Genomic DNA, 15,835 nt, shown 5'->3' on the forward strand with positions numbered 1-15,835 from the left:
GCTTTGGTTATAAAAATGCTTACAGACATACAGCAGATCTTAAACAAGATGGGGAAGGAATGAAGGCCAGTCGTGCTGAAATGAACAAAAACACATACAAAATTAGTGGTAAGGGAAAGTAAACCAGGGATCAAATCAACAAGTCGGAACACAGGGAAGGAACAAACAGTCAAACAGTGCAGAAAGAGGAAACAAGAAGTGAGGAAAATGAGGAGAGGCTCAGAAACTTATCAGAAAGCTATAAGTGGGCCAACATCCGAATCATAGGGTTGTCAGAAGGTGAAGAAGAAGAACTAGAAATGGAAAAATTATGTGAAAAAATAATGAAGCAGAACTTCCCTAACTTGGGGAAGGAAATAGACTTACAGGCCCAGGAAGCACAGAGAGTTAAAAAAAAAAAAAAAAAAAAAAAAAAACTGGACCCAGGGAGAACCACACCAAGACACATTATAATCAAAATGTCAAAAATTAAGGATAAAGAGAGAATCTTAAAAGCAGCAAGAGAGAAGAAGAGAATTATATACAAAGGGGTCCCAATAAGACTATCAGCTGATTTCTCAAAAGAAACTCTGCAGGCAAGAAGGGACTGGCAAGAAATAGCCAAAGTAATGAAAAGCAAAAACCTACCACCACGATTACTCTATCCAGTGGAGCTGTCATTCAGTATAGAAGGGCAGAGAAAGTGCTTCCAGGACAAAGTAAAATTGAAGGAGTTCATCAGATCCAAAACCACTGTTATATGAAATATTAAATGGCATGGTTTAGGAGAGAGAGAACCAAAACTATGAACATTAGAATGAAAACTGTATCACAACAACCAACAACAGAAGCTAAGAAACCGAAACAAAGGCAAACTAAGTAGGCAACGAGAGTGGGAAAACAACTATAGGTATGGGGAACATTATGGGGGGAGTTCCATAGGGAGGGGGCAGGGAGGAAAGGGAGAGAGATGGTAGAGGAATTAAGAATTATAGTAGGAGGAAGTGGAGTAGACAGGAAGATGTTGAGAGGAACTATATGCACAACCAATGGGCTTCAACTAAACAGGGAGGACAACTGAAGGGAGGGGTGTCACTGGGTGGAGGGGAACAAAGGGAAAAGAAATTCGGACAACTGTAACAGCATAATCAATAAAGCATATTAAAAAAATAATGAAGGAAAACTTACCAAATTTGGCAAAGGAAATAGACATACAATCCAGGAAGTACAGAGAGTCCCAAACAAGTTAGAGCTAAATAGGACCCCACCAAGACACATCATAATTAAAACACCAAAGGTGAAAGATAAAGAGAGAATCTTAAAAGCAACAATTGAAAAACACAGTTACCTACAAAGGAGTGCCTATAAGACTATCAGCTGATTGATTTCTCAAAAGAAACTTTGCAGGAAAAAGGGAATAGCAAAAAGCATTTGAAGTGATGAAATGCAAGGACCTATAACCAAGACTACTCTGTCCATCAAAGCTATCATTTAGAATGGAAGGGCAGATAAAATGCTTTCCAGACAAGGTAAAGCTAAATAAGTTCATCATCACCAGGCCATTATTGTATGAAATGTTAAAGACATTTATTTAAGAAAAATGAGGCCAAAACTATGAACATTAAAATGACAACAAATTCACAAGTATCAACAACCGAATCTAAGAAATAAAAACAAAATCCAACTAAGAAATCCAGAACAGGAACAGAATCATACGTATGGGTATGACTTGGAGTGTTATTAGCTGGGAGGGGGAAATGGGAGAAATAGGAAAATGGTGCAGAAATTAAGAAGCATAATTGCCTGGTATGAAATAGACAGGGGGAAGTCAAGAATAATATAGAAAAAGCTGAAGCCAAAGAGCTTATATGCATAACCCATGGACATGAATTAAGGGGAGTGGGATTGCTGGAGGGAAGGGAGGTACTGGGCGGAGGGGAGAAAAAGACAAAAAAAATTGAGACTACTATAATTACATAATCAATAAAATATACTTTAAAAAGAAAAAAGAAAAGAGAAGGGAATGGGAAAGTGAGAGAAAAAGAGAATAAGAAGGAAAGAAGAAATATGCAATCTAGAGAAATTCTTCTTGCCTATATTATCATAAGCACTATGATATCATGGAAGAAAGTCTTGTGCAGAATCATGTTCTCCTGACTGCTCTGTCTTCATGACTTAATGTTCTTTGTATATAAAACTTGTATGAAACACTCCATAGTACAGATAACAGGATCATACCAAATGTGAGAGCTACAGTTGTGCATATCTATGGTATCACATATGCAAAGATGAGCTCTTCTTGTGTTCAAGTATTCTGTTAACCTTGGTGTCAGATTTGAGTCCTCTCTCTCTTCAGACCCTCAGCATCTAATTGATTTCCAGTTCTGTAGATGCCACTTGGACTTGTCCTACTGAATCTACCCTTGTTTAGGCCCTCATTATTTACCAAAAGTATTTTTTCAATAGTCCCTAACAAAGTTGCCCTTTTTTGACCTCTCCCCTTAGTCCTACATAGAGCTTCGAGCATCATCTTCCATATCACTTCTTTTTTCAAAATCTCTAAGTATTTCCCTATCATTTATAAAGTCAAGCCCAAACTACATGATCACTGCTGCCTTTCATGGGCCTAAAACTCCAGTTAAAATTAATTGTGCAATATTCCTTACATATGCATATCAGTTTGTCCTTCTGCTCGTGCCTTCCCTCCCTCCTTAAGAAGATGTAAGCTACATGAGAATAGGGACCACATCTATCTGGTTCACTTTTATGTTCTCAGAGCCTAGCATTGTGGTTCACATATAGTAGGTGCTCATTAAATATTGACTGAATGAATAAAACCTTCACATTTCCAAATCAACTTAACCTTTAAAATTCAGTTGAAATGCCATCCCACCAAAAAAATCTATACAGACACCTGCTTCCCACCTTAATACCTACCTCACTTCACTTCTCTAAATGTGATTTTTTTCCCCTGACCTCCCATAAGCCTTGTTGATATTACTCTTTCTTGGCACTTTGAATTATAATTCTTTTTGTACCTGTCCCATCTCCCACTAGACTGTCAAATCCCTGAAGGCATCGGTTATGTTTATTTTATAATTGTGTCCTGAAAAACAATGTCTACTGAATGGACACTCAAGTGATTAGAATAGCCACACTAGAGGCTTTAGTGAAGTAGAGAAAGTTGAGGTTTATTTCTATTTCTAATTGTATGATAATAGCTCTCGTGCTTTGCTCATAAACATCAAAAGGTAAAAATGTTGTCTGGATCTCAATTAGCCAAAATATAGGTGAAAATATTGGCTGAGTCTCTATTAGCTGAGACATAAGGTCATCGTGGCTAAAAATTAAACTCTGGCTAATCTCCAAGATAGAACTAGGAACAAAGTCAAGATTTGCATAATTCATGAAATTGTGAGTTGTTTTTCCCTTCAATGGATGCTAACTGTAGTATTTTATTTGTGGCTATTGGGATTATGTACATTTAAATAAATTCAGTCTATAAATGGGGTCTTTGGCTACAGCTTTCTTTGTATTATAATCAAAACTATGCAGCATGTTATATGCATTGAATGTATATCAATTCTCAGATTACCACTTTCCTTTGAGCTCTTGGCATTAAGCTCCAATCTCCATAGTTGTGGATACTGTTTCTCAGACTGCCTACTAGGGAATTTGACTACTTGGGTCTCTGAGGAAGAAAAAGCCAACATATTGGATTCCTGGAGCAAAACATTCCAAGGGAAAAAATGGTCTTGCCAGGTACTTTAGATTGTACCATTTATAGACCTGGTTATTACCTTGTACAGCCCTTCATCTTCAAGTTGGTCCACCTATGATGAAAAATTCTTTTGAAAGCCCTTCAGATAGTAATTATCTACAATCATTTATTACTCATTCCAGATTTTCCTCCTCTGAGCATTTGAAGTCCATTTACTTTCATTCTATAATCAATACAAAAAAATAGCAAAACAAAACAAAACAAAACAGAACCCTTTGTGTGGTAACAGTTTCTCTGGAAGATGTAAATTACCCCTTTGACTTATCTGGACTTTCAAGTTGTGCTAACATCTTTTCACTATTCTGGCAAGCAGTGCTAAAGAATACTTCAAGAAAATCTTATGATTCCTACAGGTATGTGTGTCTTTGAATACATTCCATGGTTTTCACCTGACCAGGTCCTTATAGAAACAATTTCACATTTCTGTTCAGTTGACGCTTCTCTTTCTAGAACAACCGTTATATCCTGTACCTTTTCACACATCATTAATATCAATTACCATAGGCAGCACATTTAATGTGTATTTTAATTTTATTGAATAAGTAGGCATTACATATAAATTGCAAGTCATTCTTGGTCCTACAAAGAGACAGGTGTTTATTCAAAGGCAAAATTAGAGCATGAATTCACAGTTCTACTGCTACTAAAATATTTCTGGGTGTCTTGATATGGGCACAATCACCCTCAGTACCATTCAAAGCAGGCTTTGTTGTCACCTTTCCCTTCAGCTGAAGGATTCACACTATCTAAAATAAGCTTGTAAAGAACCTCCTTCTGTATCAGAGGTAGTTTTATGCCTGCAATATGACTCATAGAAGATATTTGGTCAAAGGCTCCATAAAAGAGGCAGAAGAAATGTACTAGAGCTCAGAATTGGAACTAATTATTTTTTCAAGCAAATTGGCCATAGAAGCAAAAATATCAACTGAATTTTAAAATAGCCTGTTTAGCCATTTAACATCAAAACATGCAGTAGTAGTCTGTGCAGACAATAGGTTTTAGAGATAACCTTGAATTTGGCTTGAGCACTAAGGATGCATTTTTAAAACTAAAAAGTACATTTATTTGCAATGACTATTGTAGTGAGATGAAGAGTGGCTCCCCAAAATGTTACCTGTAATGTTACCTTAGTTAGAACAAGGGTCTTAACAAATGAAGGTAAAGATCTTGAGATGAGGAGAATATCATGGATTAACTGGGTGGGCACTAAATGACATCGCAAGTGTCTTCTAAGAGAGAGGCAGAGGTAGATTAGATACACAGAGGGAAAAGTAATGTGAAAACAGAGCAGAGAGCGATTTGAGTCACAAGAAACTGGAAGAAGCAAGGAAGAGATTTTCCCCTAGCGCTTCCAGAGGGAGTGTAGCCCTGCTAACACCTCAATTTAGGATTTCCGGCCTCTAAAACACTAAGAAAATAAATAAGCTGTTGATTTAATCTACCACATTTACAGTAATCTGTTACAGTAGCCATAGGAACCTAATACAGATTTTGGTACCAGAAAATAAGGCCCTGTCATATCAAATATGGAAAAATGTGGAAGTGGCTTTTGAATTGAATAATGGAAAAAGCCTAGAAAAATTTTGATGCATGTGATAGAAAAAACATAGATTGCTTTAAACAAACTGTTGGTAAAAATATGAATATTAAAGGTTCCCCTGGTAAGGGCTCAGAAGGAACTGAGGAACATTTCACTGGAAACAAGAAGAAATGTGATCCTTGGTATATAGCAGCATAAAACTTTGCTGAATTGTCTCCAACAATTGCATGTAAAGTAAAATTTGTGAGTGATGAACCTGGATATTTAGCTGTGATTTCTAAGCAAAGCTTGGAGGTATGGCTTAGTTTCTTCTTGAGCTTATATTAAAATACAAGGAGAAAAAGAGAAATTAAGGAAAGAACTATTAAGCAGAAGGGAACCACCAGTTGATGATTCAGGAAATTTTGAGCCTATTCAGATTGTAAAAGATATTAAAATTAGTGGATTCACTGTTAGGATAGTGTGCTCTGGAGATAAAGCCAAACATGTGGCTGGACAACTTTAGGCTAGTGCTGGAGTACTTAGACATTAACTTCTGGATCCACTCAATCATCCCAACAGAAGCCAGGGATAGAGATGGGGTTACCTGGCAAAGATTTCTGAGGACTCTCTTGTATCACTGTTGAATCAATGTGATGCACATGGGAGGCCCACAGAGTTTTTGAGAATGTTATACCAGCAGAAACACTTTTAGGTGGGATTGAAAGGGACAGAGATAGGATAAAATGAGAAAGTTGTCAGACTACTAAAATTTTACAGGCAGCAAATAGGGTGATAAACTGCAAACATGTGTTACTCTTCAATGTAGAGGGCACAGCTGCAGGTACAGAGGCAGAGGCCTGAGCATGTAAGCAGAAGTAGAAGTGAAAGCCATGGGCAGAGAGGGAGATACTCAATCCATGGACCAAGAGTGCAGAGCTACAGGCCTAAAGAGTGGAGCCCTGAGACAAGAAGGATTATTATCAGGTTTTGAAATGTAAGGGAATTTTGCTGTCTGAATTTTGAAAATCATTGGGACAGATGACTCCTTTTTACTTTCCATTTTCTCCCCTTTGGAATAGGAATGTCCACAACTATTATCCAATGTCTGTCCTACCACTGTCTTTTGGAAGCAGATAACTTGTTTACTTGTTGTACTGATCCACAGATGGAGAGACATTTTGCCCCAGGAATTTTATCTATGCCTGATTTAGATGGTCTGGATGATATTTGGGACTTTTAAACTGATGATGTTTGGATGAAACTTTGAATTTAAACTTGATGCTGCAATGGATTGAGACTTGGGGAGAATATTGAGATGGAGTGAAGATATCTTGCAGATGGGACAGATCTAAATTTGGGGGTAGGGGACAGACTATAGCAGGCCAAGTGTCACCTCCAAAAAGGGATATTTGTAATCTAATCCCCAGAATCTGGAATGTTACCTTATTTGGAAAAAGGTCTTACAGGTGTAATTAAGTTTAGGATCTTCAGATAAAATTATCCTGAATTATCTCAGTGGGTCCTAAATACCAACCTAAAGGTGTCCTTATAAGAGAGAGGCAGAGGGATATTAGGTACACAGAGGAGAGGGGGATGTAAAAACGAGGCAGAGAGATGTGGCCATAACCCAAGGAATGCCAATAGCCACCAGAAGCTGGAAGAGGCAAGGGAATATTTTCCTTCAGAGTCTCTGGAGGGAGGAGCATGGCCCTTGGTTTTAGATATCTGCTCATCAGAACTGTGAGATAATAAATTTCTGATGTGTTAAGCAACCAAGTTTGTGATAATTTGTTATAGTAGCCAAAATAAACTAATAACTAGTAAACATTTTAAGGGTTTTGTAATTTTTAAAAGCATTCCGAAGAAAATCTTCATAAACTGGTGCTACTCACATGTGGTAGTAATAAATCCAACAAAAAACTTTAGTATACTCTGTTTCTATACTAAAAATGTCACCATGTACATTTTTGGTGAAACTTTTGATCCAATTCCAGACTGAAAATAGCTAGAGCAGGACCATTATAAACATGGGAAGCAATTCCCTGAACTCAATTATTGGAACTTCATGAAAGACCCTGAAAAGGCTTCATAATATTTGTGAGAAGCATATGGATCACTCTAAATACAAATATATAATTTATCAATAATAGTACTTCATTTTTTCCACAAAGTATAAAATAAAGCAAGTTCATACCTGGAAAGGTGATATATGTTAGCATTTCTACCTTGACCAGCTTGAAAATACGGCATGGTAAGTGCCCCTAAATTTTAGTCAGGGTTAATCTTTCAAAATACTATTTTCCTACAGACTAAAAAGCTATGAAAAGACTTAAAGAAGCCATAGTATGAAGATTTCAGAAATGACTTCATGAAGTCAAAAATACATACATTAACTAGTTACATAAATTAGTAGAACCCATTTTTGTTGTTGTTAAAAAACTGTGTGAAATTGATATATCCCATATATTTGTTTGTGTGTACCTATGTGTATTTCTTAAGATGAGATACAACTGTAAAATCTCAGATACTGTAATTCTTTTTGATTTTTCTACTGTATCAGCTTCAAGGCTTTTTAAAGAATAATATCCAAGTAAGAATGCACTGGAGGAAAAGTCAGCAGTTTGAATCATTAGACATCTGTATAAAGGAAACTGGGAGCTATTGGTCACTTGTTTCCTTTACCTCAAGTGGTGACTTGCCAAGTCAGTCCTTTGTTCTTCCTGAATGTCTATAATGTTCTTTAGAGGAGAAATAGGATTCTCTATATTAGATATATACATATAAGAAATCTTTTACAATAATCATCTGCATGAATTAATCTTAACATTGCACTCCAGAGAAGTTATACCAAAATTACTTCAATGCATATTTTAAAATAATAAACAATTTATGTATAATTCTTACTCTCTCATTGATTTAAGAAAACTGTAGAGCCTATTTTCCTCCCACAGTTGTTTATGGCAGCATGATTTTAATTTGTTAATATAAGTAAATAAGTATGATGGCTGTAATGCTCACTTTTACTGGGATGAGAAATTACTTTAACAGGAGATATAAATACATGCACATATATACACATACTTTTTTTTTCTTCTTCAGACCACCAAGGCAGAATTGGAAAAGGGAGTAGAAAGGCAGATAAAACAATTGACCTTTCAGTTTTCTGTTGCTTCCTGCAGAGAGAAATCTTTTCCCTCTCAGGTCTTCTAAAATGCTATTCCCTGCTTTCAAGAGGGTCATGGGAGAAAGAAGAGATAAGGAGAAGAAATAAACCAGAGATTAGGAATCAATATTTACCTTTAAAAATGTAAATAAAGGTAATAGAATTTTTCAGGTTTGTCCTTAACATAAACATTAAAATGTGAAGTTTTTCTCAAAAAGTCATATAAAGTATTTGTATAAAGTAGATATACATGCATATTTAGAAAACACTTCCTTAAATAAAACTTAAATCATATTAACTGCTTCTGTTAAACTCTGGTTTATCTTTAGCAATGATAAGTGCCTGCAATATCATGCTGAAACTCTAGATTAATGATAAGTTTAATTTCAGCCAAAGCAGGTGAATCTATCAGCTCTCACTTGAAATAAGACTGTACATAACTTGATGGGGGTGAAGCAGTACTTTTTTGAGTTTCCAAAATGGCTTCTCTTACTGAGTATGCAACATTAGTGCCTCTCCAAATCATTAACATGCACATTTTAATTAACCTTTTTCTTTTCTGTGTAGCAAGAATCAGATTGAGTAATTATTTCTTTCTATTCCTCTTCTTCTCTTTTCTTCCTTTTTTTTGGGGGGGTGGGTGACCTGAAAATATGTGTAACATTGTAAATTTTTGACAAACTGAATGTTTTGAAAGCTCTAGAACTCTTCAGTTTCTTACACTTTTCACCATCATTGCCAGGTCACACACAATAACAAGTTAATAGACATCTTTACGCTAAAATGAAACACACATTTTATAATCTCAATAATTCTGTTCATATTTGTCCAATCCTGTCAGAAGTCTTGCAATAGTTTTGTAAATGCAGGCTATTTTATCTGGTTTAGCTTGATCTTTGCAGAAATGCACATATTTCCTCTCCATCCCTTGAGTGCATGTTTTGTTCTTCTCAAAATGAATAATTTTATTTATTTAAATATATTTATATTCTTTGGCTTCAGGAATCACTTAGATGAGATAGCTCCATTGTGGCGAGAACGTGACCTTTCCAAGGGTACACGTCTGTTATCTGTAAGACAAAGAGAAAAAGAACCAAAAACATGGTGAGCTTTAGGTCTTAGCTATAACAGGATGTCAGGTCCAGAGAGGGTTTCAAATAGTCTTAAAAAAAAAATCACTTCCAATGAATATGTAAATAAGTAAGAAGGAACCCAGATCAGAGAAGCTCACACTGCAGCTGCCAGGCCGATTTCAAGAGTTCTGCAATCAGCGCTAAATAGCTTTTCTTGGTAAGTGAAGTCTGAGTGATATAAGAAATGGTAAATTTTATCAAGCACAATCCCCTTGTAAATAGCAGGCAACAACAAAATTTCTTGATAAGTACTTCAATTCCCCATGAGCTTTCAATCTGTATATTGGCTACCTCTAGAGGACACCAGCATGGGCAGAACAGAAAAGAGTTTGTTTTTGTTTTTATATTTTTTTACAATGATTGAAGTATGTGGCAATCAAGCTAGCTACTGTGTCTTTGCCTGATTGCATGATGTAAACAAATTCAATACATTATATAGTCATAATGGGAATGAGTAGTGAATAGGTCCCATTCCTCTCGATCATCACAGGAAAAATAATCACTGAAGAGATAACTGTTGCCACGAAACCTGGAAAGCAAAGTTTTACAGTATTGAAAGTTGCTGAAAATAGTTTTAGCTTTAACAGGAAGAAGGTTTACAGCTCTGCACTGAGATGATCACTACTATGTTATTATCACCTCTGCTTTATGCTTAGCTTAACTGCAATTGATGTGGGTGAAAATCCGTTTCTGACAAAAACATAACATACTTAATCTCTATTTAGAATGAGACTAGGTCCCTAGAAATAATGGCATCCACCAGCACTTACATAAATGCTAACACTTCACACTCCTTACTTTGTAATCCACACAACATTCTTGGGAGGTAAGCCCATTTTATTCTATCCTAGTGTCTCTGCTTCACTGATGAAGGGTACACTGCAAATCAGTGGTATGATGGGAGATTACAATGCAAAGTTAATGCCTAAATGCCAGGTCTCTTTGTTTAGAGGTAAATGTTGGAGCCTCCCAAGCTACTATTAATTCCCTCCATAAATTGATATGAAAGGAAGACACCTGTCTGTCCTATGAGAAGGATGAACTGTGAGAAGTGCTGAGATTTTTCTATATCTTTTTCATCTGTTCTGGTCTCTCTTGACTGACTCCCAGTAGTCTGTGGTTAGTACACAGAAAAAGAAAGCTAACTGGTCTCCATGACCTTGCGCTCATTAACACCCTGGTATAAGTGCACTGACCCAACAAGCTATAAACTTAAAGTGCCTTATATGCAATAACATCACTGAGAGGAGAGAAAGAAAGAGGCATTTTCTATTTCCAGAGATATAGCTGAATGATGGATTATCTGGGTATCCTTTTAAAGATACTATTTTAAAAATCCAATATTTAGTTTGTGATATGGATTACAATTAAGCTAAAAATGTGAAGATAACATTCATAGATAAAGGGCTTATTACTTAGATGTCACTGGTTTACATACAGATTCATTTGGGATTTCTGAGAAAACATTTAAAAGTGAGAATATAATATAACAGTTACCATTGCATTGCTACCATGTAAGCATTCAGCATTAAAGCTATCAGATATGACAATGGTGATACCAATCACAGAGGTTTGCCCCAGCTCAAAAAGAGGCTTGCACCTTGGTGGGCTTACACATTAAAGTCAAACTGCATTCACTCACTCCAGGAATGCCACTGGAACCCCCACAGAATCCCTCACTGCCCATTAGATGATGTGATGTGAGGGTTTATGTCAACCTGCAACATATTGGTAGCATTTGGTGTGAGAAAATAAATGTTCAGGTCAAAATGAACCAAGGAAAAGACATTGAAACTTTTGAAAGGCAAGACAGACACTGGTTCAGTGAGAGGATGTGGAGGGCTTTGTTAGTGGTTATCCTTTCTAATATGCCTGTTGTCTTTTTGGAAATCAAAGAGAGGGAGATGGGGGATGCATCTGTGTGATTTTTGTCTACTCTTTGGAGATATTGTGCAAAAAACATTTTGTTAGAGGACAGGGGAACATGATTTGTCATAATCTTCCTCTGCTTCCATTTTATTAATATATGAGGTGACATGTTATAGTGAATAAGAAAGCTTAGAGATTCTAGTATGACCTCAGGGTCTAGGAATTCATTAAGGCATTCTATTGTTTGTAAGCACAAGGGTTAACGCAGCAGTAAAGCCTGAGATATTAATCCCAAAATTTAGCTTCACAGTTGGGTGTGTATATGCTAACAGATTCTCTTTGGTCATCAAAGGCTTGTCTTTGTAAAATATGCCTCATGTGAAGGTGGAAGGATTCTGCTGTTGCATGAAGTTGAAGAGAGAAATGTAGTTAAATGGAAATGTGCATTCTATGGAGGAAGGTTGGCTAAAATTAAAACAATAATCCAATCTGTCACCAAAAGAAACTATAAATACATGGTCCAGCTTTAACATGCTTCTGCATATTCTGCATATTCTGAATATGAGGTTAACCAGCTCAAACCAATGTCAAGACTGTCTTGAGAGTAAGAAGCTTTATACTTTTTCTGAACATAAATTGATTTGACATCCATCTCAAAATCTTCCCAACTGAGGAATGAATTCAGGGAATGAATTAAACCCATTACAGTATTGTTTCAGAATTCATTTGTGCAACCTTTATTCAGCAACTATGTACAAAGCACATCATCCATAAAACACCTCAATGTCACAAAATTTCAGATCCATAGCTAAATCTACACCACTAATTTCTTTCTTACTGAAAAGTTTGCCAAACGCAATAACTGAGGAATAAGCATATCATAGATAACACTGATACCAAATGTGATGTGAGATAGATTGAAGGACTCAAGCCTGTGGTGTGTAACCTGGGAACAGGCAATTAGTCCTCTAACCAAGTGAGTGTATGCCAAAGATACAAAGCTACGTCTTGTATATTGCAAGACTAAGTTAGGTTAAAACTGAAAAACTGTGATAAAAAGGCTATGTCCATTATTCATTTCCCCCCAGGTTAGGTGTCCATCTGTTGTCTATGAAAGAATTGTTTCCTTCCTGGTGCTTCATAGGCATGTAGCTGTGTATCAGTGGCAACCTAACGTAATGCACTATACACTCCCAGCAGAGTAACAAAACAAGTGTGCCTGGTAGATACTGCACATTGTGCTACAAATATCCAATTTTAATTTTTTCCTTTATTTTATTTTATTGTTGTTCAATTACAGTTGTCCGAATTTTCCCCCATTTCTCTCCCACTGCCCATCCCCCCTGCCACTCCCAGTCAATCCCCACCCCATTGTCCATATCCATGGGTCCTTTATTTTATTTTATTTCTTAATAATTTATTTATTTGTTTATTTTATTTTTAGAGAGAGGGGAAAGGAGAGAGGGAGAGAAATATCAATGTGTGGTTGCCTCTCACTCTTGCCCCCAACTGGGGACCTGACTGGGAATCGAACCAGTGACACTTGACTCACAGGCTGATGCTCAGTTCACTGAGCCACAGCAGCCAGGGCTCATGGGTGCTTTATACTAGTTCCTTGACTAGACCCTTCCCCTTCTTTTCCCCATTATGCTCTCCCCCCTCCCCTCTGGTCATTGTCAGTTTGTTCCTTATTTCCATGTCACTGGTTCTTTTTTACTCATTTGTTTGTTTTGTTCATTAATGCAAATTAGTTGGCTAGAAAACAAAGTAAAAGAAACCCTCTGTAATTTATTGTGAGCTCTGTTTTCTCCAAAGCTCTTCAAAAGTGAGGGTGTGGGAGATTGACCACCAGTGGATAAGGCATTGTTTCCAGTGTACTGAGCAAACGGAGGACTGCATTTACCAAGTTTAGGCTAAGAAAACCAAGACAATTTTAGGTTGCTTCAGGAAATGTCTACTGAGTAGCTGTTTGCATTCCAACACCGATAAAGATAATTCAGACTGTTATACCAAAATCTTCTCATATGAACTTAAGTTTTTTTCCATTGTGTTCCTGACTCCATAGCTATTCTATCTGTGCTTGTTTTATTTCCTGTGATTTTAGAGATCCTGAATTGATATAGTGTCTCATTCACTAGAAATGACTAGAAGGTAGCAGCTGAATTTGGCTTAGGCCTAATCTCTTCGTGGAGGAAAGCCAATTGCTCTATTAGTTGTCCAGACTCATTCTCTTCACTCTTATCAGAATAGTGACTTTTTAAAAGAAAAAAAAATTTTTTTGAGATCAAACATCATAAACAATTTGGGGTGCTAATTTTTCACTTAACATTTTACTGTAAAAACTTTCCATGTCATTAAAATTCTGAAACATGCTATTGAAAACATGATTTTTAACGTCTACTTTCCTTTATATTACATAAATAAACCACAATTTGGTTAACCATATCTCTACTGTTGGACATTTAAGTTGCTCCCATTTCTTTTTCTATTATAAAAAGCCTCACAAAGAACACACTTATCATTGTCTCTTTATATATACCATGTGTGGAAGTGTTAGGTAGGCTAGATAGCAAACCAAGGCGGGGAGGAGGAAGGAGAAATGTCTCACTCGCTAACTTAGCAGTCCTGAGCCTGATCCCATAATATTGCCAGTGTTTCAACATCGCAGGAAACATTGTGCTAGCATGGGAGTAGGGAAGTCCTTGAAATTCTGTGTATCATTTCCACTAGCTGGGAAAGAAATCCTTGAAACTGTGTATTCATCCCAAGGCCTAGAAGGGGGAAGAGGGAGGGGTCCACAGTGCCCAAAAAAGAAGCCCATAAAAGAACTCGGGTTAATTGCCTGCCTCTGATCACTATCTCCTTTATGAGAGAGTTCCTAATGCTTACAGAAAAAGCAAATAAAAAAATTTGAGTAACTGCTCCAGCTTCAATTAACTGTCTCTTGTCACATATCTGTTTTATAAGATGAATAAATAGTCTGGAGCAAGATAAGGATTCGGGCTAACAGACCCCCACACATACCTAAGTTTGGGTAGTCACATTCCCCCAGGAAAGCTGGCACCACCTTTACCTGTCAACCAATATGTAACTTCTTTACCCCCACCCCTCCAAGTTTGTAAGTCCTCAGAACAAAGGACCTGAGGCTCTTGCCACACTTGCCCTTGCCTCTTGCTGCCCTTACCTTGTCATGCCCTAAACCTATGCATTTCATGCCCACCTTGGCTAGGCCTGTTCTCTTCGATAAGAACATATCAGCAACAAACCCTACTTGCATGCTAATATACTTGCTGATCTGCAATTCTTTACTGCATGGGCAAGAAAAATCAGGTTTCCCCTGTAACAGAAGTGGTATTGTTAAGTATGCAAAATTAAGTCTTTCTGTAGCCAGAGACATTCAACTATATCTTTCTTTCTTCATTAAGGTTTGATTTTTTTTTTACATTTGATTATTTAAATGCTTTAGAAGTTATTTTGTTGTACCATGTCAAACACATTTCCACATTGCTTGCTTGCTTTTTTTTCTTACAAAGAGAAAATAGGTTGTCCCAGCACTATTTGTTGAATAATATGAATTTCTATACTGACTCATGATGCCTCTTTTATCACAAACTATATATACTAAGGTACATTTCTGTTTCACTGACCTAAGTGTTTTTCTGATTATTTTGGTGCTAATACCTTCTGACTGCATTATTTCATCTTCATATGTTTTAATATCTGGTGGAGATACTTCTCCATAATTTATATTTTCATTTCAAAAATGTATTTTTAGGGCACATTTTGGATCTCTACATCATGTTATCATCACAGAACATCCTGAAAAAATACACAGTTTGAAAACAAACGTAATGTATACTAACTAGACTCTCCTAGTAAGGCTAGGCAGATTTCTATTTGTTGAGTGCCAATGAGTCAAGTGACTCTAAAATCCCTAATGATGTTTTTTTTTTAATCCTCACCCAAGGATGTTTGATTTTAGAGAGAGATAAAGGGGTGTGTGGAGAGAGGGGGTGGGGAGAGAGAGAGAGAGAAAGAGAGAGAGAGAGACATACACAGATGTGAAAGAGAAACATCGATCAGTTGCCTCCTGCATGTGCCTTGACCAGGGATCAAATCCATAACCCAGGCATGTATGTGCCCTGACAGGGATTGAACCCTCAAAATTCTACTTTATGTGATGACACTCCAATCAACTAAGCAACCTGGCCAGGACCTTAATGATATATTTAAGAGTTCTTCTCAGAAAGGGTGAGGTTCCTCATTTTCTTAAAGATTTTAAAAAGCTTCTTTCCCTGTCTTCTGATCACTTTTTCTACTAGTTGATCACTTTTCTTCTGGAAATACAGCAGAGGTGGTCACTAAAAACAACACAGAACAATTATCAA

The 15,835-nt window shown here is 36.7% G+C and overlaps 1 protein-coding gene across 2 annotated transcripts in view; it reads right to left on the bottom strand.

Annotated features, from left to right (window-relative positions):
- Positions 1-9,079: 9,079 nt before the first annotated feature.
- DIAPH2 (diaphanous related formin 2) overlaps positions 9,080-15,835 on the bottom strand; it is a 1,048,823-nt gene continuing 1,042,067 nt past the window's right edge. For both annotated transcript variants that reach the window (XM_090264504.1, XM_090264503.1), the window contains one exon: positions 9,080-9,515. In XM_090264504.1, the coding sequence (XP_090120630.1) occupies positions 9,451-9,515 (65 nt within the window). In that variant the 3' untranslated portion in view covers positions 9,080-9,450. The remainder of the gene's footprint in view (positions 9,516-15,835) is intronic.

The sequence above is a fragment of the Furipterus horrens genome, unplaced genomic scaffold (genome assembly GCF_987537825.1).
Source record: "Furipterus horrens unplaced genomic scaffold, mFurHor1.1.pri manual_scaffold_17, whole genome shotgun sequence".
Classification (NCBI taxonomy): Eukaryota; Metazoa; Chordata; class Mammalia; order Chiroptera; family Furipteridae; genus Furipterus; species Furipterus horrens.